Source organism: Vulpes lagopus, chromosome 15, assembly GCF_018345385.1.
Source record: "Vulpes lagopus strain Blue_001 chromosome 15, ASM1834538v1, whole genome shotgun sequence".
In the NCBI taxonomy this organism is placed as follows: domain Eukaryota; kingdom Metazoa; phylum Chordata; class Mammalia; order Carnivora; family Canidae; genus Vulpes; species Vulpes lagopus.
This window is the reverse complement of record NC_054838.1, coordinates 18,266,905-18,294,746: the sequence shown is the minus strand read 5'-3', so window position 1 is coordinate 18,294,746 and position 27,842 is coordinate 18,266,905. Positions and strand designations below refer to the sequence as shown.

Below are 27,842 nucleotides of genomic sequence, written 5' to 3'. Positions count from 1 at the left end.
GACAGAGACTTGGAATGGATGTGTTCCATCTGGAGCAGTCATCCTTGGCATTGAGTGTGCAGCCTCTTTGGGATCTCTGTTAAAAATGCAGTGACTCTCTCCGGGCAGGGCAGTGCCCGGGAGTCTGCAGTATGCTAGGGGATGGGGAAGCAGGTGGCCCTCAGGAAAGGTGAAGCAGGTGGCCTTTCAGAGAAACACTGTTCCATCGAGATGAGAAAGATAATGAAGTTGCGTTGGGAGGTCAGGGCGGCTGGAGCAGAGTTGGGCCAGCCTGGTGGGTGGGCAAAGAGGAGCAGGTGGTGGAGGAAGGCGGCTCACATGGCCTCGCAGCCCTGGCAAAGGGGGTTGCATTCTATCCTGTGGAATGAGGGGCTGTCGAAGGATCCTTGTCAGCGGACAGATGATAGGTTCAGATTGACTTTGGAAAGTGTGTGCCCTTGGAGAGGGCAGGACAGCACAGAGGAGCCAGGAAGAGGCTGGAGACACAGGGCCTCTAAAGCCAGACAGAGGTGGGGACAAAGGGAGGGGCCCAGAGAGGGGGCTGCAGGTCCAATAAACTGGGCTAGGAGGAAGGGGAGGTAGGGTGGATCTGGGCCTCTGGGCTAGTGACAGAGTGCATGGCGGGGCTGTAATGTTGCCAGAAACAGGAAGAAGAGCAGATCTGGAGTGAGAAACATTCTGGTTTAGACCTGGAGGAGGAGCCCAGAGGCCTTAGGAACTCAGGGGAGCCACCAGGAAGTAGATTTGGGAGCCCCTGCTGATAGGTCGGGGAGCTGTGGGGTGGACAGGTCACCTGGGAGAGCACAGAATGAGAAGCGTCTCAAACAGCTGTCCAGAGTTGGTCTCAAAGGGCCAGGAACTCAGGTCTGTCTTGGTCTCATTTCTGGAAGGGGGCCCCAGTTGCCAGGTCCCTGCATGCAGGAGAGCCAGAGAGTGGGCTGGAGAGGGTCGAAGGAGTTCAGAACCACGGGCAGGCGGCGGGCTGCCTTTAGTGAAGAGCTGGAAGCCACGGTGGTTAGGAGTCATGGGGCCCCGTTTCTAGCTCCAGTCCTGGCTCTGCTACCAACTTGCTGTGTGACCTTTGACAGATCACTACTCACTCTGGGCCTCTGCTTCTTCATCTGCAAAAGAGAAGGTTGGACCAGACCAGTGACTTTGAATTGACATTTAGAGTCCCAGGGTCACCCAGAAGTACCCATGGGGAAGTGCTAGGCAGGGAGGGGTGCAGCCAAGGGTAGGGTCTTCCAGCCCCTGCCCCACCCACAGCTTCATCCCAGCTGCTTGCTTGCTTTCTATGTTGGCTGCTGGGCTAAAAACCCCTGGGTCAGAGGATGCCAAGTCTGTGAAGCCTTGTCAGCATAGACCCTGATGGAGACGGAAGAGTAATAAGACACAGTGAGGAAGCCAAGTGCCCTCCTGCAGACTCTCGTGGGCCTCAGTGCTCCTTGCCCATGTAGCTGAGTCCAGGGCAGACCCACAGTCACAGAGGACCCAGCTCTGCCTGCTTGTAGAGGATTTCAGTGGTTGTCACCGGTGGGTTCTGTGCGACACGTCCGTGCTTCACTGCTCCCCGGGCACATGCAGTGTGAGGCTGGCTGTAAGCAGCGAGTCAGCCTCACTCCCTTGACGTTCTCTGCCCGCGGTCTCTACAGAGACAAAGCAAAGGGTCTCAGAACAGGACATGAAACACATCAGTGTCTCAGTGATGATGCCCACTGTGTGCCGGAGGCCTTGGCAGGGTCGCACCCTGGCTGCCCTCCAGCCCCACCAGGCTTCCGCCAAACATCCCTGACAGCCAGGCACTGTCCACACGCTAGAGGCACGGCTGCGTCTGGACCAGAAAGAGGAGGCCCCGAGGTGGGAGCAGGCCTCCAGAGTGAAAACGGGACCTTTAGGCTTGGGTAACTTCACATCTGCAGGAAGCCCATGTCTGGTTCTCCTCCCTCTGGGTGGGACCTCGGAGCTGTGGGAGGACAGCCTTGGGGGGTGGGCAGCCGGCTCTGCCATCCTGCCTCCTGCGATGAACTCACAGGGGCCACAGATCCCATGACCACTTCGGCCCAAACTCATGTCCCACCATATATGACCCTCCCTTTACTCGGAAGGTGGCTCTGCCCCTGCCCCTACCCCCATAAGGGATCCAGTTCCCTCAAACCAGGGCACATGGGGTCCCAAATCCCAGGTTTGAAGTGTGCCTTTGGGGATCCCTAGGGTCTCTTGTGCCTTAGGAACAGTTTGGAGAAAGATCTCAGCAGAAGGGGCTCCCACCCTGTCCTCTCCCCAGTATCCTGTATGGGCTCAGAAAGTTTCTCCAAGGCTCCTGAGAGGAGCCCCCTCCAGGAGTCCCTCCCCTGTCCCCTCATGTGCTCTGGGTTCCCCAGGACCACAGAGGCCACATGGATCGGTTCTCACTTGGCAGGGTGTTTGCATGGGGGCAGGGGTGACGACTCTCGGTGTTTCCTGACAACAGGCTGGGGGACTCAAGCACCAATGTGAAGCTGAAGAGTGTCGTGGAGACAGGGGGCGGTGACACCGAGTCTGCCCAGGCCATGCCCGTGGCCGGGGTGTGGCCCTGGGCCTGGGGAGGGTCGCTGTTTGAGAGGAGGACGCAGCTTTATAAAATGACTCCGTAAGTATGGCCTGGGCAGGCGGGCCCACAGGCCCCCACTGCTCCCCCCGGGACGCGGGCACAGACCAGGAGCACCTGCAGCAGGCCACCCTGCAGCGGGCAGTGGGGGACCCCAGAGAGCTGGGAGGCTACCAGTGTCAGGGAAACACAGGTGCTTGGGCCCAGGCAGAGGCTGGCTCTGGGCCTCTGGGGAATGAGGGACCCGTGCTCTTAGGGGCCTGTGGCAGACCCTCCCTGATATTCTAGACCACCAGGCTGGGGTCTTCCCTTGAGCACTGTGTGTGTGTGTTTGTGTGTGTGCGCACGCACAATGAGGGGCTGTGGTCTCTGCCATGATTACTGACTTCATTGGCCCAAATTAAGAACTCTGTGAACTCAGGAGCTCAGGAATGCAGACCCGTGTCTTCTTCCTTGGGCATCAGTGTCTCTAGAAAAGTGATTTGTCTCATGTGAACCTCTGGGGAGATTTTAAAAATACATATTCCCAGGCCCGACCAGCAAAGAGTCTGGGATGGGGCCCAGGATTCTCTTTTTTTAAAACCCCCTCATGATTTAGATAGATAGTTTAGCTGGGTGAGAAAAAAACCCTCGTGATTTCAATAGACACTTTAGCTGGGTGAGAACAGCATTGCTGTAGGGGGACGCCTATCCCGGGCCAGTCTTATCGTAGGCGTGTGGAGGGCCAGAGGCCCCTGCCTGCAGTACCACCATTAGGCACTCATGCCTTGACCCTTCCAAATGGTTCTGACCATCCGGAATCTCATGCAAGGGGAAGACCCAATGTGCTCTGGGGCATGAGAGGAGAAAGAATGGTGAACCGGGTGGGCCCTTGAGGGAGAGACTCCAGAGGGAGAGGGATGCAGGCCTAGAAGCCTAAGGAGGAAGGGCCCTTGCACATCCCGGTGTATGGAATCCATGCACAGGCCTGTGGCTGAGTGTGAGACAGCAGGAGCCACCCCCACCCCCACACTACCCTATCCAGCCCCATGGGTGAGCCTGGCTTTTCTGTACACACGTCATGAGGAAGGAGAATAGGGGTCAGAGAGCGGACTTCTTGGAAGGCAGGCATGCCAAGGGTATTTGTTGATGGAGTTGCTTTTTAACATTTTTGATGTATTTTTAAAGAAGGATCCACTTAATTTAAAATGACCCTGAAGGCCCTCATCATTACCACACAGGCTACTGATTTAACTGACCTGAAGTGACTGTGTGGGCCTTTATGCGATGCAGCTGGAGTCTGAGCTGGCCCGAGCCAGTTCCTTTCCAGTCCGGCTGGGCGCCCCTTCCCTCTGCCTCCTGGCTGTGGAGCATCCGCGGTGCTTGCTCGACCCAGTTCGCTGCATCAGTCCCCAAGTGCTGAACCTTTGGGCTCTTTCCAATTCCTTGCTATTATAAATATCACTGCTATGAATATCTCTGTACAAATTACTTTCTTAGTGTTTTACTGGGAAGCATTCCCCAAGTGGAATTACTAAGTCAAAGGGCATGAGCAATTTTATAGCTCTTGTCACATCTTACTAGATGGTTCTTCAGAAATGTTGAACCTGTTTACCACGACACCAATTATGTACGGCTGTCCCTACAGCCCTCCAAGAGTAAGGTCCATTGTTTTTCTTTATTTGGAGCTGCATGATTTTGTTTTGACTTTTCCCATTGCCATGTTGGTCAGGAGTGGTGCTCTAAAGTTGTTTGCAGCGTGAGTTACTGTAATGACTGCTGAGGCTGAGTGTCCTCTGAAGGACCCCAAGAACCTGATGGGCATCATTTGCCCCATGAGGATTATGATGGGGTCAGCTCTGAGTCAGAGGGCTGGGCCAGCGCCAGGAAACAGAGTTTGGGTACTATCAGCATCCTCAGTCCCTAGCCCCCGCAGTAGGCCAGCATGCATCTGGGGCCACTGTCCCAAATGCTCTGATCCTGAGTGCACTTTGGAAGCAGAGGCACTTACCCCTTACCCAGGGGAGAAGGCTGAAATGAAGGAGAGAGGGAAACCCTGTGGCTCCTCACTCCTCCCTGGCCTGGCACACTCTGCTGGGGGACTCCACAGCCACCTGCCCAGCTGTGGCCTTCTGGGCACACAGATTAGCCATGCTGTGCTTGTGGCTGTGGACATTGAGGGAACCCAGATTTGAGGCTTTGTAGTACACTTTAGCTGTTGTCTTGATCCTGAAGATCATTAGGGTTGCTGCACCAAGAGTTTGCCCATTGCCTATCAAACCAGGGCTTTGACTAGAGGCCAGCTGGGTCAGACCAGGAGTGTTTATTGAAGTCTGGGCCCTTGTGTCTTGCTGGGGTCCAAGCATGGGGAGTTTGGAACAAGAAGGGTGTTAGGGAACATTGCCTCAAGTCAGGACCCAACACAGTGGCCTGCAGATCATGCAGAGAGGGGCCAGCAATGCAGTCAGGGACTCGAGGCAAGTGGTTCAGGGACATGGTACCCAGTCGTGAAACCTGGCTGCCACGCTGTTGCACGCAGGGCTCTGATCTCAGAACAGACCGGCCAGATGAGGGAGGAGAGTGCAAGCAGACGTGGCTGGTGGGCAGGGGGAACCAGCAGAGCAGGAGCAGGCTGAGGTAACAGGGCCAAAGGACTCGGAAAATTTGAGAATGGAGAGGCAGATATGGACATTCTAGGGTGTTCTGGGCAGGATGGAGCAGTTTGTACAACCAAGGGGATTTAGACTTTCTGTACCAAGAGCCTCTCCGTGTGGAAGCAGGCTGCTGGGGCAGGGGTGGGTCAGTATGTGGTGCAGACAGAAGGGCTCAGCCTCTTGGAGGCGAATTGGCAGAAGGGGATCAGGGGATCTACATTCCAGCCCAACAGCTGCATTTGGCCAGGGCTCGTGTGTGTGCGGAGGGCAAGCCCAGACCGAGGGCATCAGGCTGAAGGTGAAGCATGCATGTTGTTCGGTAGCGGGGAGCTCCTATGGACCCACCTAGGTCCCCCAGGCTTCAAGCAGGCAGCAGATCCCCTTTCCCTCACATTCCTGGCCTGCTGCTCACGGGGCCAGCTTGGGAGGGGCTGGTGCAGGTGGTCATGGACGGAGGAGACAGGGTAGATGTCCTCGGGCAACTAGAGAGAGTTGAGAAGTGGCTTGGTGCAGCAGAAGCATGGGCTTGACATTCACACGACCTGGTCCCATCCCGGTGCCACCTGTTACCGTGTGACCTCAGTGCAAACATCGCTGAACCTCAGTCTCCTGTTCTATAAGATGGAGATACTCAGTGTAGCGTGGCCGAAAAGATGACGTTAGAAAAGAATATGGGAAAGCGCTCAGCAGAGTTAGCTGTTGCTCAGCAAACGCCAGTCTCCTTCCCTCTGCTTCCACAAGCGCCCAGAGCAGAGTCGAGCGTCTGTGTGCGCCCAGGTATCTTCCTCCCCGGGTCTCCACGGTCCCTGCGCTGGGGAGTAGGGGGGCAGCATGCCGTCTGCTAAGCTGGACTAGAACCTCACTGTCGGGTTAGTTTGACCTGAGGGTCCTGGTAGGTGCACCACACGGGAAGCAGCAAGTTGGTGAGTTAAATCCTAGCAAGTTTCTGAACCTCTGTTTCCTTATTTTAAAAAATGGGTATATTCAGCCTTCACTTCCAGAGGTTGTGTGAAGAATAGAGACTACATGGAAAGCACTAGCACCTCTCATGCACATACTCTTGTGACGGGGTGGTTTCTGTGGCTGCTGGCACCCCCGTTGACTGTGGAATCATATCCATGTGGGGAGTTTCCCTCTGTGACCTCAGAGTCCAGCTTGGGGTTTGACAGACATGGAAGAGGGCATATGCTGTGGTTAGTGCTCTGGTTCAATCGGTGCCTGATGGTGTCATCCTAGAGTTGGCTGAGGAGGAAGGGCCCAGCAGGAAGCCACCCTGAGGGCCCTGGGACCTGTGGGTGTGTGCTGGGGACACTCAGTAGTTCTATCTTACACAGGGCCAGGCAGGTGTTGGACAGGGGCAGGTGCCTGCCAGTCTGCTCAGGCACCAGGCTGGATGGCTTTTTCCCTGCAGAAGCCATTACCAGAGGCAAAGAGATGAGAGATTCAGGGGGTGCCCAGCCCGGGTCAGAAGTGGGTGAGGATGGAGGGGCCTAGCAACTCCATGCAGTCCCAGGGGAGCTGGCTCCAGGTTCGGTCCCTGGACAGGTCAGCTGCCTGTGGCCCAGCCCTGATCCCAGGCCTGATCCATCACCATGCATAGGGGTTGGACCTTAACCCTCTCTGGGGGCAGGAGGACCATGCAAAGGATGCAGACACTGGGGTAGAGTCAGGCCCTAGCTGCTTCAGCCTTTCCCCAGAGCCACCTGCTCTGCACACCATAGCTGTGGGCCCAGAGTCTTCTTGGGTTCTCAGTCCCATTTTGTCCCCTGCAAGCTGGAGACCTGGGCCACTCTAGCTTTCTGGAAAACGCCCTCATGTGTTAGGTGCTGTGCTTGTGCTAGGCGTGCAGCAGGGGGCAGAGTTGGACCTGTCCCATGGAGTTTGTGCTCTAGGAACTAGACTACTTGTTAACACCAATGATGCTGGGGGTGACTGGGGACTTTAGCCATGGTTAGAGAAGCACTCTGAGGTGGTGTAAAGCCACCTGCACAGGCCTCACCCCTGCCCGGCATACAGTCCTGCATCTTGCAAATGGCTGAGGACCACCCAGACAGACTGCCTGGATCCCCTGGGCAGCCCCCACCCCTCCCCAGCATGTGCACACCCATGCACACCCACACACTACCATCACAGTGTGAGGACGGGACTTCACTCTCCTTCTGTTGCCAATGTCCATTCTGGACCTCAAACCCCCACGATATTTTCTCCCGCTTCATCTGCTCCCCATTCTTCCAGCAGCGGCCTCACAAGACACTGGTCTATCAGCAGCCCCACTGAGTCTGACACTAACTAGGTCCTGCTTCTCCGGCTCATGCTTCTGGCTTCTTCTTCCACCAACAAGATTAGTAACACTCACTCTTTACTGAGCACTGGGGCACTAGCACAGCGGGATTGTTCAGGAGCTGTTTTGTTTTTCATTTTTCCCAGTTTCCTTCCTGCTCAGCCAGTGTCAAGGAGAGCACCTTCAGGGATCACAGAGCCCTGGGTTCGGACCCTGGCTCTGCACCTTACCAGCCATGTCAGAACTCCGGGAAGCTGTGACACCTTTTGGAACCTGTCTCCTCATCTATAAAATGGGAACCTTCCCTGTAGGGCTGCCCTAAACATTAAATGAGACCTGGCACGTGCAGCTTTTAGCACATAATAGGTGTTCAGTACACGCTAGCTTCTGTTATTACTTTGTGCCTAATATTTGGAGTAGATGACTGCAAGAAAGATGCTTATTTATTCACTCAGCAAATTTGTATCAATCTTCTGCCTTGTTCCAGGCACCATCCCAGGTCCAAGGGGACATAGCGAGGAGCAAAACAGGGGAAAGGCCTGCCCTCGGGGGAGCTCAGATTCTTCTTGCTTCCACAGCTACAAACTCCAGCCTCTGCCGTGAGCCCTCCCCTCCTCCTAGTCTGCACCTTCCCTGCAGGACCCCTGAATTGCTGTCTCCTAACCCCTCCTCTCACTGAGCTCTGAGGGCCTGTTGAGCATGTCCTAGGGAGGCTGGAACCTAGCACCACCAAGCAGGGATTCAAAGCTGCCCCCCAGAGGGGGTCTCAGTGCCCTCCAGTTCCCCCCACCCCCACCCCGCACAAGTGCAGCCACCCTGCATCACCGTCTTTACTGCGGCATCACTGCTCTCACTGAACTCAGGCCCCGACAGGCACGGTTCTGAAGCCTTTCGTTTATTAATCTCTTGACATGCCTAAGAAATAGTTCCTTTTATTTGCATAGGAGGACACTGAGGCCAGGATGCTTAAATAAATACCTCAAGGCCCTGCCACAGCAAAGGGCAGAGCCAGGGCGAGAAGCCCAGGCAGTCTGGCCTCAGAAGCTGTCTCCAAAGGCTGTGCTCTCCCTGCCCCCGGGTGCTCCTGCCTTGTGTCCTGTGGGCTCACCTGGACCCCTCACCCTGTCCCCTTCTTTGCCATCGGCCTGGCCACCCTGGCCTGGGCTTCTGAGGAGCCCTCCTGCAGCATCCCTGCTCCAGGTGCTGCCTGTGAGCTCCTCCCTCACAGGGCGGGACCCTGTCCTTTCCCCAAAGCCAGCAACCCCAAGACTTCCCTTTTTAGGAGATCAAGGCCAAACACTCAGCCTGGCACCAGATGACCTCCCCTTCTTCCCCCCACTCAGTTCCTGCTCACTGGCAGGTCCCAGTCAGACCACCCACCTCACACGCTCCTGCCTCCTGTGCCACCCCCTGGACCTTTATAAACCAGTCCAGCCTCAAATGCCAGCTCTGCTGCAGAGCCCTGCCCAGCCCCTCACCCCCACCCCAGCCAGGCCAATCCCCACTGTCCTCTCCCCTGCACCCTCTCCCCTGCACTTCCAGGCTGAGTGCAGAGTGAGCCTCAACACTGAAATGACTGGAGCCGGCCTACGATGTCACCTGGTGATTTGGGGCAGGAAAGGCCCGAATGTCTTGCTGTTCTCCCGTGTCGTCCTGCCGCAGGAACCAGAGGTGGGGAGTGAGTCCCGCATTGTCAGATCCCAGAATGACTGAGCTGAAGGGCCAGTGGAGGTCATCTGCGTCAGTCCTTTATCTTTGAGGCATTGGATGGAGACCCTGGAAGGGGAGAGCCATGGCCGAGGAGAAGCCGAGACTGGAATTCAGACCCCAGCCTCGTGCCCAGAGTCCTTGTGTGGTCGCTGAACTGCTCTGTCTTCTCTTTGCTCTTTGCCTCCATAAACTGCGTGCTGGGCTAACAGTTACTGCAGATCAGCCCACGGGCTCCTAGCTGTGCGTCCTCCTCCTCTCCAGATCACTGTGTGCACACTCCACACCTTTGTGATCCCCGTTCTGCATTCTCATTTTCTTATTTAGCATTCTTTTTTGGTAATTGACATTTAAATTCAGTTCTTGTGGAGAATGGGGCATATTTCTGGGTCGCTTATTTTCTTCCCTCAATGTGTGATTCATGGCCATCACCACACAGTTTTAGTTGTGGTAGCTTTATAATATGTTTTACTGTCTGGTGGGACTGGTCCTCCTCTCACTAACCATCATTATCAGAATATTCTTTGTTTTCTTACCTACGTTTGTTTTTTTCTTCCAGAATATCTTTACCTAGGTTACCTAGAAGAATGAAGGGCAGTGAATAGTTTATCCCAGGCTGCCCTTATCGTGGCTGTTGACATAGGTCAAAGGAATTGACCATTCTTAACTCCTGGCTCTGACAATGGAAGAGGGGTGAAATAGGCAAACAGGGAAGTAGTGTCACCAACTCTTTGCCCCCCCCCCACCTCATCACTGTCCCCAGTTCTGCTGTCCCGGGACTGTGGCTTTCCTGAGACTAGGGCCCCTTGGGCAGCTTTGGGTGTAGGGGGCAATCGGGGAGCAGGCCTGGCTCATGGGTGCTCTGAACCGGCACCACTGTGCCCGCCACATTTCCTCCTGCCATCAAGGACCCAGGCTTCCTAAGGAGTCTGTCTCCACCCCTAGATCTTTTTGCTTTGGTGGAAGAGTCTGCCTCTCATTGGCCACTCTCCCAGAGGGTTGTTACCTCAAACATACTTTACCTCTTCTTAGCCTATTTACTCCTTAGAAACACTCAGTTGAGCTACAGAGTAGACACGTCATCACATCACTGACCCAACTACTCTGTGAGACAAAATTTAGGAACACTGTTGACTGATGTCTGCAAGTCAGGGTGGTCCCTTCGGCTTTCTTCTCTTAGAGCCCATGTTCACAGACCAACTTGTGCACCTCCTTTCTTTAGATCATCATCCCAGGGAACCTTATGAGATCCCTGTACTTTATCAAGTTTCAGAATCCCTGTGGTATTTTGCTTTGAACTAAATGGAATCTAATTTAGGAAGAATTACTGTCTTTAAAATAGTCTCCTTATCACATAGGAATATACTAGGAATCTCCACTTATTCAAGTTCTTTTTCTAAATCTCAAGTATTTTATCATCTTCATATGAATCACAAATAAGTCTCACTAAAATTATTTTAAAACACTTCACACATAGTCTTCCCATTGTAAGTGAGATATCTTCTTCATTTGCATTCTGTAAAACATTATTATTTTATAATAATAACAGAAATGTTACCAGATAGCTCCTTTTTATCTTTTTATCTGGCAATTTCATTGAACTTTCTGATTCTAGAGATTTTCTCATTGATCCCCCTTATGTTTTCTCGATCCTCCATACAGTGAATCACTTATAATATAAATTGTGGCTCCTCCTTTCTACTATAGCAGACTAATGACTGTTCATCAGTGTTGGCCACAGGAACTTTTTAAAAACGCAGGCAGTGGCGCCCATTCCATCCCCATGGAACTCCAGCAGTGGGCTCTGCATCAGGGCTGGGGACTGGGAGAGGCGGGGTGGGAGGTAGCTTCCAGACCAAGGAGATGGCACCCGCAGAGCTGGAGAGGGCGTGAGCATGCCTTGTCTGAAAGCAGACCAGTGGGGAGAACAACCTGATCGGCTTTGTAGACACTTAAAAATTTTTGGTCTATGAGCAAGTGAAGTTTTGAAGTAGCAGGTGCAATGGCAGATTTGCACGGTGAAAAGATCACTCTTGCTGCCATGTGAGAACAGACTGCAGGGCGGCCAGAGGGAAAGGGGGTGCACGTCATTATGTAACAACAGCTAAGTCATACACCTCCTCCTGGCGTACCAGGTGCTGTTGGCAGTGGCTCATGTATATTAACTAAGGAGGCCCCAGGCACACAGGTAGTTTGTGGTGGAGCCTGGCTTGGAACCAGCAGATCTGGCTCCAGAGGCCCCTCTGAAGCACCCCAGCTCATCCCATGCCACAGATGGAGTAGTTAGGAGCATGGTGTTGGCACTGGAGGTGGGGAGAAGGGGACCAATTAAAGATACACTTAGTCTTTAACAGGACCTGGCGATGGATTGGAAACCAGGATGGGGGAGAAATCAAGGTACCCATTTTCCCACACAATTGTGGCCATTTGGAATTTCTCCAGGACTTGTCTCTTCCATTGGGCTGTTCATATGTGCACATCACCTCTATTCTTGTTCACATGGAAGGTGGAGGATACTTCAGACTCACCCACTCAGGTGCATTCTGCACCTTCCATCTGTCCCCTGGGTGTGTGACTGGGTAAGGGATAGGTCTCTGCTCATCATACCTTTTGTTTGGGGTGTATGAGAGCAAGGTGAGCCTGATCCGAGTGTCCTCCACTCTCTTCTCCAAGGGCAGTTGGGGTAGGAGGTGTGCTTTTCGTGTAGATTATCTGATAAGGCTCTAGATAATGGAACTCTAGTGATACTGGGGGCCCCAGACATTAACCCACCCCTCATCCTATAAAATGAGACATTGAGCCCAAGAAAACTGGGGCAGGACTTGTCTATTGTCATGTAGGAGGCCAGGGACTGACACCTGGCTCTCAGGTTTCCCAACATCCAGACATTAGTGGCATCTTCAGTGCCAGGGAGGGTGTGGCCAGCAAGTGTCTGGCCTCCTGTCCTGGTGGGCCAGGGGAGGATCCTGCTGTGTGTCACAGCCCAGAGGTGGGGTAAAGCAGAGCTAAGAACAGGCTGGGGGAGCTAGAGGAAGGGGTACGGACAGATAGCTGAGTTCGGGGAGCTGGGGGATTTGGGAGCAGGAGGCTGAAGCAGAGTGGGTGAGTGACTGGGCACGCCCAGGGTCCTGGGCCCTGCAGAACGGAGGCCTCCGAAGTTCATCTGAAGAGTAGGCCCAGCTTGCCCGTCTCCAGGGAGACTCCAGAAGTCCTGACAAGCGTGAGGGCCAGAACAGGGCCAACTGGCCTCCGATGACCAGTTCGGAATCCAGGGCCTTGTCCTGCTGAATGGAACCCCTGTCCCCAAGGCACCCCTCACTGGCAGCCTCAAGGTGGCCCCAGGGAGAGTGGTACCTGCAGAGGAGCCGTGCAGGAAGGTAGGCTGTGATTGGGACCAGGAATCAGAGAGATGCAGAGAGGTCCGAAGCAGCCCAGAGCTGGAGAAAGGCCCAAGTGGACCCCACCTCGCCCCACTGACCGGCCCAAGGCTCATCTGGGGAAACCCAGACCCGGCTCAGCAGGGCCTCCTCCCTGTGCCGGAGCTGGCGATCTCTGCAGGGGCCCAGGCGGGCGTCCTCCCTCCTAGAGCCCAGGCAAGGCAGTGCCCATCCTCAGCCAAGACGGGGCGCTCTGGCCGGGCCTGGGGAAATCCTGGCTGTGGGGGCCGGGGTGCTTCTGCCTCCTGCTGCCTGCTGACTCTGCAGGGCGCTGTGAGCGGTCAGTGAGATCACACTAGATCCCCGTGCTAGGCGCCACTCACCCGGCAGAGCTCCACTTGCTCATCCTGTCACCTCCACGGTGCTCTGGACTTCCTACAGGGGGACACAGGTCCACACGCCCCCTCTCAGTTCAGCCACACACACCCCACATATTAGGCAAGACGCGCATTGTCCCCACTTAACAGGTGAGGAAACTGAGGCAAGTCTGGGCCAGTGGTCCCTGGCCACCCAGTGAGTTGGCAGCAGAGAGCACAAGAGTTCAGCTCTCCTCTATTTAGCATGCTTTCACTCTTGTGTGTTTCTTCCAGAAAATACAAGACTTCTATCCTTATTTCAGATTTGAGCAAGCCGTAACTGTCTCTTATCTCCTCTAACAGCCCTGCTGTAAAGTCAAAATACCAGAGAAATTTAGTGCTGGGAGGGAGCCTTTAAAATGGTTCCACCCCCTGATTTCCATGAGACACAGAGGAGGCTACATCCTCACTCAAGGTCACACAGCAATTAGTGATAGAACCAGCCCTGGAACCTAGGCCTAGTGTCCTTTCCTCTATACTGATGACTGTTAGAGGCCTTGGAACTTCTGTCCCCATTTCAGAGATGGGAAAAACTGAGCCAGAGAGGCAAACTATTGACTCCAGTCCCATAGCACTGCCTTTCAGGACGCTGCTTCCTCAGTGACCTGGTGGGTCTAGTGTGACATTTATGAACCATCCTTAGCAAAAGGGAAGGCCAGGGAGCGAAATATTGGCATATTGGGAATAATAACCTTGCAAACAGTTTGAATTGCTTTTCAGGGTCTGATTCCTCTTGCTAGAGAGATTGGTTTATGAATTCAGAGTAGGATTGTTTAAAATGCATTTCACATTTTAAATAACCACGGTTTTCTTGGGTGAGGAAGAATAACAGGTCAAAAATGCACACTCATAGGCTTTTCTGAAAGGTTACAAAATAAAATGTTCTTTGCTGGAGGATATGAAGGCCCTGGCTCTCTGTTTGACAAAGGAGAGGACTCTGCTAGATAAATCCTGCATTATGAACAAATGAGAGCTCTGTCCCTCTCTTCCTGATCAGCTTAATTCCTTGTTGCTTATCTGCAAATCCAATAATGCTGGTAAAACAGACCCCTCCCGCAGGCTGAGCACAGGCCTGGCCGCCCATCCTCAGAAGCCTTTTTGTGTTTATAACCTCGGCCCCACTCCCTGGAGAGCAGGGCCTGGAGCCGGGTCTGGAAGTGGGCTGGAGGACTCAGTCTGGGAGTGACAGCCTCTCCAGGACAGGGCCTCTGTGCTTTGGCACCGGGCGTCCCTGCCCCCAGTCCGGGGCCCTCCCACCTGAAACTGAGCAGATTCTAGAGTGGAGCCCACGAAGGGGGCGCAGGGCAGGTGTTAAGATTCAGCCAATGAATTATTGAACGCTACACCTGAAACTACTGATGTACTATATGTTGGCTAATTGAATTTAAATGGGAAAAAAAAAGGTTCAGCATCCTTCCCCCACATCCCGTGTGCCCCTCCAAGGGGAATAACCTGGCCCCAAATTGCAGGTGTTTTCCAGCTCCCACACACGTTACAGTGTGGCCACTTGGGTATCGTCTGGGTGTCGTCTTGGTGATAGCTCACACTCCACTAGGTGACTAAAGATATTTCAGCTGCACAGCCTTTACAATATTTATTTGCTTACTTACAAAATCTGTACACAGACAGTATTTGTTTGCTGGCCCCCTCCCCCGACCTGGGGTCAGGGGTGTGGTCTGGGCTCTTTAGGGGTTACTAGGCCCTCACAGGAACCGAAAAGGAAGAGGAAGCCCAGCACCTAGAAGGAGATGCCACCTGCAGAAGGGATGTGGCCCTCAGGTGGCCTGGCTGATGACACTGAGCCATGTCTCCCTCATCCCAGGCAGCCTTTTATGAGACCACATGTGCATGTGCCAGCACGTCGGGCTTCTTGAGAGCACATTATTTCCAGCAATGTCGTATTCCGGCTCATAAACCTGCTCCTGCCTCGTTAAAACCTCCCCGTAAAGGATGCTTAATGATCCATCCTGTGAACACAGAATTCTTTACTTAAAACCACGTCCCAACAGATAGACATCCTGTACCCCCTACTCCTGCCGATTTCTCCTGCTAGAAATAAAGCGATGGGGATGATCTTTGTTCGTAAACTTCTGACTCTGTTGTGTATTTCCCTTGGTTAGATTTCTAGAACAGGAATTAATGAGTCAAAGGGCTAAGGCTCTCATCTGGTTTTCTCTAGAGGTTTGCAGTTAGGCCTGTGGCTAAAGAACTCTCTGGTGCCTGAGTTTGAATTTGAACTCTCCCACTTATTGTCTGTGTGACTTTGAGCAGGTTATATAACCTCCCACTTCACCTGTAAAATGGGGGTAATAATAGTACCTACCTCATAGTGGTGTTGTGAGCAGAGCCGTGTGTAACTGTTAGGTTGAATAGGCATGACTCATGAGATATAATCATAAAGCAAACTTTATTTTTGTCTCCCATGGTCTCTTTCATTTTATTCTGTGGGGCTTTCTTCTACCCCCCACCCCTCAGACCTAGATGAAATTGAGGGGAAGTTCCAGAACTTCTTTGGCCATTTCCAGGTAACCAAAGGTTATCCTGTCAATAATTAATGTGTTTTGTCTATTGTAATAAAAAATTTTTAAATTTCAGAGTTATATCAACTCTTCTTTCCTATCATGGTGTGCTGTGAGCCAGCTGCCTGTGGGAGAGGGGCCAGCTTATAGTTCTGACCCTTTCCAGGGTCCAGTGTAAAGGGAAGGAGGGGAGGGGAAGAAGAGAGGAGAAGAGTGGAAAAATCCTACCTCTCCAGTCATGTTGGTGCATTTTGAGGTTCTTGGAGACCACTCCATCACTTGGGGTATCTCCATAAGCTCAGTTCCCTTGATGTGGGTGATGCTTATTCTCCATAGGACACTGAACCCTGAGGCTCTCTCTAAAATTCTCAGGCCCTGGGAAGCCTGGGCTCATCTCCTCTGCCTACTGTCACCTCCTCCCACAATGATTGCTTCTGGGTTAAGATCTAAGATAACCACATCTAGCCCTCATGCTGGGACCCACATTGATCCAGAGGAAAAACTCACATTTCTTTTGCCCACAGACCTGACCCTGAAACAGCCATCAGGGCAGCCACCTGCCACCTGCTCTTTGGATTTGTAGGCATGGATCCTTTGCCTGTGCCCTATGACCTCAGGACAATTGTGGCCACATACTAAGCCATCCTAGGGGGTCTCTTTCAAGCCCCACTCTCTGGATTTGAGGCAAAGGCCATGTCCCCTTCCACGCTTCCAATGAGGGACCACTGGACCCTGAGGCTCTCTCTAAAATTCCTCTTTAACCTCTAACAACCAGCGGTAGGTGCCTGGCACAGAGCATGTACTCAACAAGTGATGGTCACGTGTGATCCCATCCATAGCCCCCCACTTGCACTCACTCCATCATAATTATATTTGGCTTTAGCCCAATTTTATGTTTTCTTTAGACTAATGCTTGTTGTGGTGATGGTGGAGGTAGTAGAGATTTAATTTTTTTATTTTTATTTTTTTAAGATTTTATTTATTTATTCATAAGAGACACAGAAGAGAAGCAGGCTTCATGCAGGAAGCCTGATGTGGGACTCGATCCCGGGACTCCAGGATCACACCCTGGGCCAAAGGCAGGCGCCAAACTGCTGAGCCACCCAGGGATCCCCGGTAGTAGAGACTTTAATTTGCTATTATCTCCTGCAGTTATTTGGAAAATCGATGTATTGCTTTAAATTCTGCGAGTGCTTAGCCTACATTTTTTCAAATATATCAGTAAGCCTACGTATCTCACTTGAGTCATGTAGAAATGGGGCAGTGGTCTTTGTATTTTCTGCAGTTCTTTAAATGGGAATTTCAGTGGGCACCGTCTGGCCACTGACACTTATGTTACCCTTTTGCCATCATGTCTGCTCCACAGCTTTGAAACAGCACTGAGCTCTGGCTTATGGCCTGCTCATCTCTGTCCTGGACTTTTCCAAGAGCCAGCCAGCAGCTGTCAATATGTCTGGCCTTGTCTCCCTCTGTCCTCCATTTCGTTCCCTATTTATATCTTTCTACAAGTACATCTGGGCAGGTGACTCTTGGCTTGAAACCCTTTGGTGGTTCCCTGGTGGTTATAGATAAAAATCAGACTCTTCAGCCTGGTGTTCAGGGTGCTCTGTGATCTGGCCCTACCTTAACTTTCTAGGCCCTTCTGCCACTTGGAACCATTCACCTACATGCTATCATATGGGTTTGCATTTTGGTTAGCAACTGCATTGGTCACTTGTTCTCATATCCCCATGGCTTGCTCACGGCATCTTCTCTGTCTAGAACGCCCTTGGTAAGAGAGCCCAGCTTGGCACTGGGCCAGTTGTAGAATCTCAGTAACCGGTAAGCTTCCCTCTTCCTTTCTTATCAGTCTATTAAGATCCACTCATCCTTCAAGAACCAATTCCAATGTCGTCTTTGTCACTCTCAGGAGAGACCTGCCCTACCCTGACTTCCCTCCCGCTGGTACCACTAGCTGTGCCTCCTCTGTGCCCCCAGCACGTTACACACCTGTGTTGTAACCCTAGCACCTTGGAGTTTTCCATCTCTCCTGCCAGGCTGAAGGCTCCCTGAGAGCAGAGCTGGGCCTGATGCCTGCCACAGCCCTGTGCGCCCAGGCTGGTCTAGTCCACGTCTGATTGACTTGAATCGCCTTCCTCGGCCTGCAGAGTTGCAACACTAGGCAACCAGGCAGGGCTTCTTGGGACTTGGTGCCCAGTCTGAATAGATACTTATTATCCATATACTGCTGCTTCCAAAATGGATTAGAGGTGGGCCACACTCAATAAAACTGTTAAATTAGAAACGGAAAAATCTAAGGCTCCACTTGGAAGTAGCAAGGTGCCAAAAAAAGGTGCTAACCTCCTTCCTTGGGTGAAATAGTCTTGCTGAGAGGACCTCAGGCGTCCTCTAGCTTGGGTGGCAGATGTGAGGGTCTCTTTTGGGCTAAACTCTTGCACTCCCCTCACAAACTGTGATCATGTTTGAAAATGCTAAAAGGCAACAAGGAGAATTTAATTCACCCTTGGAGGATTTGGAGAGGTGGTGAGGTGGGCGTTGGGTTTGCCGTGTGGCAGCACTTTGGTAGAGATCACCTCATTCTGCAGGCTAAATTTGAAAAGCTTAGGCCCTTTCTCAAGGGTCACTGCATAGCACAGCTGTATTTTAACCATGGCCTAGTACAGTATACCTCATGTGGCTTTCTGGAGTGGCTTTTCGATGGACACCAAGGGCATACTCTTAAAATGTCAACCACGGAAGCTATTGGAGCAGGAAAACCCATCGCCAGTTCTGAGTTGAGTGGGAACACTTACACACCCCTAGAACTCATGGAAGCACATACTTAGATCCTCCCCATGCACACCAACACACCATCCAACAAATGTTCTTGTGCAGACCCATTCAGATGCAGGGACGCCCCTCACACACATGCTCATGGGTACATGGCACACAGTCCCAGTGGCTCTCATATATCCCATGGGCACGCACAGCCTCTGCAGGAAGAGACATGGGGAGCTGTCTTATTTCTGCACCTCACTCTGCCTCCAGATTTTGCTCCCTTAGGACAGAGCCTAAAGTTTCTATTTAATAGATTCAATTACTTTAGGCTCCTGAGACCTTCCAACTTGATTCTGATTGCTTTAAGGTGTCAGATCATTTGGGAAGAATTGGGGAGAGCAGCCTCAAATTCTGGAAGGGGAAGTCTTCCAGGCTCTAGGTGTCACGGAAGTGGTAGCTGCTGACTGCAGTTTGGGGAAGGATGGTCTGGAGTGTGGACCAGCCTCTTGTTGCTAAGCCCTAAAGGACAGAGGCCCTGAGGGTAGTGCTTTGGCCTCCAAGGCAAGAACCAGTCCCTTTCTGCTGATCTTCCTGGGAACCCGACAGGTGGAACCAAGGCCCATGCCAAGTGTCCCAGCAGGCAAGGAAACAGCTCTGTTTTCTGCCCTCTGCACCTCATTCTGGAGTGATTTCTTTGGTCTGCTCTCTGTCCCCTTGACAGTGATAGCTCTTGGAGGTTGATAAATAATCTGAGATAACAGCCTTCAGAGAGTATGGATGTTGTGCCAGGCAGAGGTGGATCTGTCCTGTCCTGCGCTCCAGAAACCTGCAGAAAGAGACCGGGTCTGTGGCATGTGCGCTACGTGAACCATGCTAGGCAGAAAGGAGGCTAAGGGCAGGGGCTGTGGGCCCAGACTGTGTGAATCTTAGCTTCACCACTGGACAGCTCTATGACTTTGGGCAAGATCTTTGCCTTCTCTGTGCCCCAGTTTCTTCTGCTATGAAATGGGTATGATAATAGCATCCACCTCCTAGGGTGGTTGTGGATGAAATGAGTTATAGTGTAGAGAGCACCTGGAGCTCAGCAAATGCTCCAGACATTTTGGTTATTGTTTTTACAGTTAATAGCAAAGGCCAGGTGGGAAGGCAGGGAGAGTCCTGGGGTGGGGAGTCCTGGCTGTGGACCTAGGGCAGCAGGATGGGGCCTTCCCTCAGCCCAGCTGGTTCTTCTCTCACCCTCTCCCACCCGGTCGTGCAGTCATGCTGGCCTGTTTTGCACCAGAGGATCCCCACATGGACCCTCTCTGGCATGGTTGCAGGGGGCGCATGAGGACACCCACCTGGAGCATGGGGACTGTGCCCCTCGGCAGATCCCTGGCCCCTTTCCTGTCCTCTCCTCCCCAGCTGGGGATTCTCTATCTCTCGGCTATCATCATGCCATAGCTTGCTTTATAAGTTGGTGTGAGTCACAGCCAAGACCTCCTTAGTACTCAGAGACTTTAAGATGACCTTTGTTAAGAAGTTTTTGCCTCCTTTTACGAATGGCCTCTAGAAAGCACTTTGGAGGACAGAGACCTTGGTTCCGTTTCAGCTCCATCGCTTTGTAGCTTTATGTCCTTGGGCATCTTAGCATTACTGACGCTTTATTCTCCGGAAGTAGGAATAAAATACATGCCTCTCAAGGCTGTTGTGGAGCTTAAATAATATGAATTTATGAGGGCTGGGAATTCAATAGACAGCATATGTTATTCTTCTCTTGACTGCTACGGCTTAGAGGGGGAAAAACCCGCTGCTGCGAGGAAGCAGCTCCCTTAACCAAAAAAAAAAAAAAAAGCCAAAGGTTCCCCCCCCCCCCCCCCCCCCCCCCGGGCCCGTGAAGACGGGGGTGGGAGAGTGGAAGGGGCAGAGCGGGGAAGGCCAGCCCAGCCTCCAGGCTTCGGACCTGCAGGTTTCCCGGGACCTCCCTCCGGGTCCTTTCAGGCCTCAGCCCCTTTCCGCACCGAAAGATCCCAGCCCCGCTGCCCCGCCAGCCCCCGTCTGCGCCGCCGTTCCCATCCCTCAGGGGCGCTAGGTAAGCCGGGAGGCAGGTGGGAGCTAGAAACAGCCCCGCTGGGCGGGGAAACAAACTGAGGCTGGGCGGTCGGGGCGGCCGCGGGGGCCCAGGGTGGGCGCGGGCGCGGCCACGTGGGCGGGGCGGGCGCCCGGGGGTTGGGGGCGCGGGGTGGGGGGGGGGGGGGTCTCGGCCGCAGGCGGGCAGGGGCGGGGCGGGCGCCGTCCCGGGGTTGGGGGCGCGGGGCGGGGCGGGGCGGCCCGGGGGCGGGGGTCTCGGCCGCAGGCGGGCAGGGGCGGGGCGGAAGCCGTCCCGGGGTTGGGGGGGTGGGGCGGGGCGGCCCGGGGGGGGGGGGTCTCGGCCGCAGGCGGGCAGGGGCGGGGCGGGCGCCCCGGGGGGGGGTCTCGGCCGCAGGCGGGCAGGGGCGGGGCGGAAGCCGTCCCGGGGGCGGGGCCTCCGCCGCCACGCAGCGCTCCGGCCCCTGGGCGCGGGCTCGAGCCCCTCCGGCGGCGCGGGGCGGTGCGGTGCGGAGCGGAGCGGGCCGGGCCGGCCGCCTCCCGGGCCTCCCCGCCCCCTGCGCCCCCCCCCCCCCGCCCCCGCCCCCACGCGCGCACTCGCCCGCCGCGGGCCCGCGCACTCCGCCGAGTCGCCCGTCGCGCCGCGCAGGCAGCCGCTCGCCGAGCCCGCGGCCGGGGCCCTGGCGTGCAGTGCGGGCCTCGGCGGGGCCCAGCGCCCCGGCCCGGGAGGATGCGGCCCGGGGCGGCCCGGGAGCTGAGCAGGGCCCCCGCGCCGGCCCCCGCGGGCCCCGGCTTCCAGAGCCGCAGCCGCCCCGCGCCCGGGAGACATGACTTCCAAGCCGCATTCCGACTGGATCCCCTACAGGTACGCGGGCGCCCGTCCACCTCCCCTTGAGCTCCGGGGCGCGGGCTGGGGGCGCCGGGCCTTCCCTCCCCAACTTTGGGCCGCGGGCGGACCGGGCCGGGGGCGCCACCGCTCGTCGGCCGGGGGCGCCGGAGGGGCCGGAGCGCGGCCTGTGTGGGCCCCGCTGGGCCGGGCAGCGCCATGTGGCCGCCCGGGGAGCCGCGCGCAGCCCCGAGCCCCCAGGCCCAGCGCGCCGGGCCACACGCCAGTGCAGCCGAGCAGACACCCTTGCGGCTGCAGGCGTGCACCCCCCCGGGGTGCGTTCGGGCCAGGGATGCTCCTGCTGGTCTGTTCACACCTCAGAGCGTGAATTCCTGGAGACCGTTATTCTGAACCAAGGGCACGGGCTGCTCATACACACATGCGCCCTGCACGGCCACACAGGTGTACTCCTGCTCTCTGTGCACGTACACGACCTGTGTTCGGACAGTAGCTGACGCCCCCTCCCCACTCACAGGTACCATTCACATCGGAGACTCCGGTGCCCTCCATCTATCCCTGGACGCATACCAACTCCCGCGCCAGACTGCCTGTGCAAGCACAGGAGCACTCACGAAAGCACCGCTGCCCTGTGTTCCCAGACTCCGTGCTCTGTCCCGAGGATAGATGGGCCTTGCCAAGTGCCTGGGGGTCGGGGTGGGGGAGGGGTGTTGGGGGGCTTCTCACATAGGTGCAAGCCTTTTCCCCATCCACTCTTCATTCTCTCCATTACCCCTGGAATAGAGCTCATCGTCATGGCAGCACCAGATCCTTGGCCACCTATTGGCTCCTGGTTGCCACGGGCTACGGGGCTGTCGCTAGGCCTCCCAGAGAGGCATGTGTGTAAAATGGGTGCTGAACTGCTAAGGGCCACTATGTTATTGCCGGCAGAGGTGCACATGCCTGTGGGTTGTAGGAGCAGACCCTCAGGACCTGCCCTGTAACACAGCCAGCTCTTGGGAAGGGACCTGATTCTACTCACGGATGGAAAATACTTCTGACAGAGCTCCTTTAGGAGTCTGTCCAGACAGCATCCAAAATGGAAACCGGCCGAAACCGCCTGAAGCTTGTTAAAAGCAGATCCTTTTGCAAACAGGCACCTGCCACTGACCTGAGGATTCAGGGTTTCTCTTGAGAACTGTTGTCTCTAAGCTCTTTGGGGGTTTTAGGGCTTCCTAAGTTAGAATTCGTGGGTGCCCCTCCCGCCAACATGCACACGTGCACACACACACGAGTTGCCCATAGGGTTTCCAGCAGACATCATGCAGTCACATTTCCCGAGTCTCCCGTAGATCAGGGAGGTATTCCCATCGGGAGACTGGGGCTTTGCTGACTCAGAAGAGCTGCTACCCTGCCCCCGGCATCTAGGGCTAGGGGCGCAGGTAGTTTCTGGAGCATCCCGGCTTGACACATCTGTGCTGAGGACCTCCTAGAAGACCGTGCAGCCCCATGGGGTTAACCTTTCCTAGCCACCCAGCAGAAGTGCCTGTGTGGCGCCTTTGGGCTGAGTAGCCTCCTATGCTGTGGAAGTGCGAGTGTGGGGGAACACGTGGCAGGGTGGTGGCCACAGACTGACTTAGAACAGAGGGAAGGGACGGCACTTGTGGCTGTAGATACGATGGCGTGTTTAGGATTTGGCACACTAGGGGCCAGGCCAGATCATGGTTCAAGGAAGCCTCTTCCAGGAGCCAAAGACCAAAACGATGTGTAGATTAAGTGCACAAGTCTTAGAGAAAGCCTTCCTCTAGGAAAGGGGTCCCTTGGGAGGTAGGGTGGTCTCTGGGAAATGGCTTTGTCCTTCAGAGGTGCCCAGTGCACTGGCATCCTTGAAGGGGGTGATTTGGCACTTGCCTCAGCCTAGGCCCAACCACCTTGTCCCCCCATTCCTTTCTTGGGCCCATACATGCCCCCTGGAGCACAGAATCTTATCACCATGGAAGCCCATCCCTGAGGAGCAGCTTGGCACCCTGTGATCCTACCTGCTTGCTTTCCCATTGCTGTCACCCCTGCCTTCTTGCTCTATGGCAAGGAGGATGGTTCTCAAGCGGGGGGGGGGGGGGGGGGGGGGGCAGGCCATGGTCCGAAGTTGCCAGAATCTCTCCTGCCTTGCTGGGGTCTTTCTGAGCCTGCACTGGACTTTGGGTGTAGACTTTCAGAGTGGGGAGACCTGCCTGAGCTGAGAAGAGGAGATGCAAATTGCCTCTCGCATGAACTGGGCTGCTGATTGCAGTAGAAGCCACATGCCTGTGTGATCACAGAAAACTGGGGCAGAAGACAGACAAGGCCGTTTACTTGCAGCTGAGGGGGATGGGCACGTGTGCATGTGCTCTGGTATGAGGTGTCCCCAGTGTCACAGCGTGTCAGAACTGGAATGTGGCATTTGGTTGAGGGGAGAGAGGTCGGTCGATTTCTCGTTAGCTCTCCTGGTGGGGATTTCCCTCCCTCTGGGGTGGCTGCACCTGCGTTCACTAGGCCTGGCTCATTTTCTTTGAAGCAACTGCCAGTTGGTGATAATCTTCTTAAGGGTAATTGTGGCTCAGTTTATAATGATCATGGATTAATCTCACATTCTGACTCAGAAGGGAGGCATTTAGTTTATAAAGTTGAACAATTGGAATTTTGTTTTGCCTTTTGTTTTTTTTTTTCTGTTATTACGACTGTAATAATTTTCACTTTTGCCATTTTTCTCTTCGTCCGAGTTCTTCTTGCGTGTTAAATGCCCCTCGTTCCTGGCTTCACAGCCATTTAGGATTTGCAGGTGGAACGTTAAGAGCAAGGGAGTGATGGGCGGCCCTGTCCTCAGTGCTCTGTCTCCATGATCCTGTGGCCATTGCCCCCCACCAGGCCCTGAACTCCTGGAGAGCAGGGACCCCCTCTGGTCCTTGGCTGTGTGCCTGGCGTGACCCAGCATAGACAAGATGCTTACTACTTTGAATCAAAGAGACATCCCCAGATAGCTTTGAGGGCTTTCTGGCTTTCCCGGCTCCACACCTGGATTCTCAGCACGCCCAAGGGATGTAGTACTCTGCCCTCAGAAAAAGGAGTACTGCTAGAAAAGCATGGGCCTCGTCAGAGAATGAGAATCTCAGCTGGAAGGGCCCTTCCAGGCCGCCCAGGCCCCATGTGAATGCTCTCTTCCATCACATGGCTGTGACCATGAGGAAGCTCTTCCTTGGGGTGAGCCTCAGCATGCCTCCGGGTTTTCCCTCCTCTAGGCTCTTGTTAGGGTCCTCCCACCACTTCAGACTATGCTTTTGGGGAGTAGAAAGACTGCTGACCAAGCAAGACCTGGCTCTTTCAGTTCTGCTGTGTGGGAAACCTCGGGGTACCCTGGATGCAAGGCCGGCCGCTTCTCCTCTGGCAACAGGGAGGAGGAGCAGAATCACACTACTCCCGTCCCAAGCCTGCTCCTTCCCGCGGGAGGAGCAGGAAACACAGGGTTGGTAGAGAGGCCTCGGGGAGCAGGGGCCCTGTGGGTACCCTCGGGTTGGTCTCTGCCCTTCTCAGGCACTGGTCTGGAGCCACATGCAGCATGGGGGGGGGGGCAAGGGGGAGGCTATTACTTCCTTGCTTGGCTCCTGTTGTTGACCTTGAGTCCTCAGTGTCGTGAGAGACGGCTTTGGCTCACTGACTAGTCACCTTGAGGCCTCTGTAAATAGAACCCCAAAGCCTCATCAGGCTGATGTCAAGCCCTGTGTCCCCCACTCTGCCTGTGTAGGGAAGACCTGGGTTTGGGTCTTACCCATATGTAAGACAATGACCTCCTCCTTTTAGGTTTCCATTGGCTAGACTCTGCTAGCTCTCCAGTGTTGTCTGAAGTTGTACTGTCCTCATGAATGGCGGTTTAGTATCGCTTCTATTTCGTGTCACCTCTAAGTCTGCTGAGAGACCTGCCTTGTCTTTAGGTCATCAATAAACACACTAAGCAAGGGTTGCTGGAAACCTCTGATTATGGCATGCTCTTTGTTGCAAAAATCTTTGAGCGTCATCTCATTGGAGGGGCGTGCCATTCACATTGCTTTATCTTGCCCACAAGTGACTGTCACTGGTCCTTGTGATTCCCTATGGAAGCCTGGCCATGCTATCCTCCCAGTTTCCCCAGAGAGGTCTGAGGGCATGTGCCTGGACTTGCTGGTGGACTGGGCTTGCTCCTGGGGACCACTGGGTCTTCTAGCTCTTCAGCTAACCTGTCTTGTGATCTTACCTGGGGCCTACTAAGACTGGTTGATCTACAGGCTATGATTTCTTCCCCCATCCGAACAGAAGGCTGCATTTGCATACTTTCAACAACTCTCAAGTTTCCTTTTTGTTCCTTAGCACCAGCTGTGGCTCATGGTCCTCATTTGCATGACTGAACATTAAAATTATCTATGTTTCTTGCTTTAAAAGAGAAAGTGAGGTGAGGGATCAATTCTGGGATAACTTCCCTAGCAGTTCTGAGTCACCAAGTCAGGGCTGAGAGCCCAAAGCAGTTGTAATGCACTGGTTTGGGAGCCCGTGGCTGGAATGGGCTCATCTTGGGAGGCGAGGACTCCTTTCAGCACTGTGGGCCTCTTCCTTCTGGGGTGCTCCTGTTTTCACACCTGCTGTGTTCCCTGATGTTCCAAGCCGTCACTAGGCACAGATCTGGGCGTGCTGGGGTGAGGAGGGGTCTGGCACTGGTATGGGTCAGGTTGGGCCTGACCCTTTGGGAGGCCTTCCCTGCTCGGACAGGACATTTGCTTGCCTCCCTGGGTCCAGCAGGGGCAGAATCTTCTGTGAGTGGAAAGAATGAGGGCCTGAAAGGGTAGGGTGAATTGGGCATGAAGTCTGAGCCTGTCTCTAGGTAGCCTGGCCCCCAGGCTTCTGGTTGGTCAGCTCTTGTGGCCTAGCCGAGCTCACAGGGTGGAGTCTTGAGAGGCAGGGACCCGGCTTCCTAAATGTGTTGTCTGTGTCTGGCTTTTCCATCCCGGGAGAGGAGTGCCTCTGCTTTCATTTGTTTTCAAGCATGGTTTTCTCTCCAGACATCTGTTGGGCAACTTGGTGAAAGCAAGGGGATACGGAGTTGCTGTCTGCCTGGGAGGCCAAGGGGCCACCTCGTTGGCCCTGGGCAGGGTGGCTGGATCTATGGACACAGCAGACTGAGTTTCTGTGACCCCACAAGCCAGTGGCCGGTGCTTCCCTGGATCTCCCCGGTCTGGTCCCCAGCAGGAGGCGACTGTGATGAAGATGCCGCCAGGGTCAGCTGGAGGACCCATCCATCAGTGCCCTGTCTCCTGTCCGAGTCTCCTGGCGGGGCTGCAGCTGGCAGCCTGGGCTTGGCAGTGATTCCATAATTGGAGCCCGAGTTGTTAAAAAGCCATTACTGTCTCCTCTGTGGTTATCATTTAGTGCTGCCCAGAACGGTGCCCATCGGGCAGAGACAGGCGGGAGACAGTGTCAGAGAGAAAGGAAGGTGCTCTAGTGGGAGCTGAGGGGCAGGGCTGCCCGGGGGGCTGGGGCGGGGGCCTTCGCAGCCGGTTCTCCGCAGCCAGCCGCTGGGGCTAGCGGGGATTTGTTATCCGCCGGGGACAGACGTCCGCTTCAGACATGGTGCTGACAGGCAGGCCAAGCTCGTCCCCACTGGGAGACCGTGGTCTCCTCGGACTCTGGCCGCTTTCCTAGAAACCAGGCCGGAGCAGGAACCTGCCCCACTGTACGGGGCCAGCGCACGCAGGTGCATGGACTCCCGGCCCTTCTGCGTGGGGCCTGCTCAGCCAGGCACGTTCTTACTCCCTGGGCACAGGTTGCTTCTCCCAGCTGCGCCCCCCAGCCTGCATCCCCCCAGCCTGCATCCCCCCACCCCCAACCTTGCTACTCCAGTGTGCCTGGGGGTGAGCGAGGCGGGGGTGGCTCTCGACACTTCTGGGGTCTCTTAGTTTTTGGACTCTCACCGGAAGCTTACCCCTTGTTCATCCATCTTTCTGTGAAGGCCATTGGTGAAGTCCATTCCACCTAAAATCCTTCCGGATAACCAGCAGTACTGAAACCTGCGGCTCTAGGTCTTTCTGCCCCACCAGCGAATGGGGGTGGGGCCAGAGAAAGAAGAAAGCAGCCTTCTTGCCTAAGCGTGACAGGTGGAAAGTCCATGGCAGTGGGACAGTAACCTGGAGTAGGAATGTGCCCCCCACCCACCGTGCAGATTAGGACACTAGAGGCACTGGGCAGCAAGGCCACCACGGCTGGAGCTGCCTCTGTCCCATCGAGCTGCCACCGTGACCCGGCAGTTCTGGAGGCAGCTCTGCTCATGTCAGTGTAACTCTCAGGTGGATGTCCCCTGTCCTGCATGCCCCTAGATGTTTGCGTCAGCACCATAGAAGGCGTCGTCTTTGCCCTGCTCACCGAGCTCAGTACCGGGATGACCCAGACGACTGGCCCTGGCCCTGCCCTACAAAAGTGCAAGTGACTCACATGCTCCCAGTGCGCCCCGGAGCGGCCTCCTGCTAGCAGGAAGCGGAACTGGCAGGCTTGTGGAGGTGACATGGGCTCCTGTGGCCCGGCCACTAGCACATGACTGGGATCACAGGCTACCGTGTGTGTACCCAGCCCCGGAGCTTGGCAAGCGGAGCGCAGTTGGCTGTCAGGCCCCGTCCTTCC

General features: G+C 54.9%; 1 protein-coding gene across 8 annotated transcripts in view; it reads left to right on the top strand.

Moving 5' to 3' along the window:
* Positions 1–27,842, top strand: part of TUB (TUB bipartite transcription factor) — an 85,465-nt gene that overhangs the window by 41,325 nt on the left and 16,298 nt on the right. For 4 of the 8 annotated variants that reach the window (XM_041730198.1, XM_041730192.1, XM_041730196.1 and 1 more), the window contains exon 2: positions 2,471–2,629. The exons of 2 other annotated variants lie outside the window; for them this stretch is intronic. In XM_041730198.1, coding sequence (XP_041586132.1) covers positions 2,471–2,629 — 159 coding nt within the window. Of the gene's footprint in view, positions 1–2,470; positions 2,630–20,757; positions 21,210–27,842 lie in introns of those variants that run through there. 2 more of the 8 variants (XM_041730195.1, XM_041730197.1) reach the window with 2 other exon arrangements.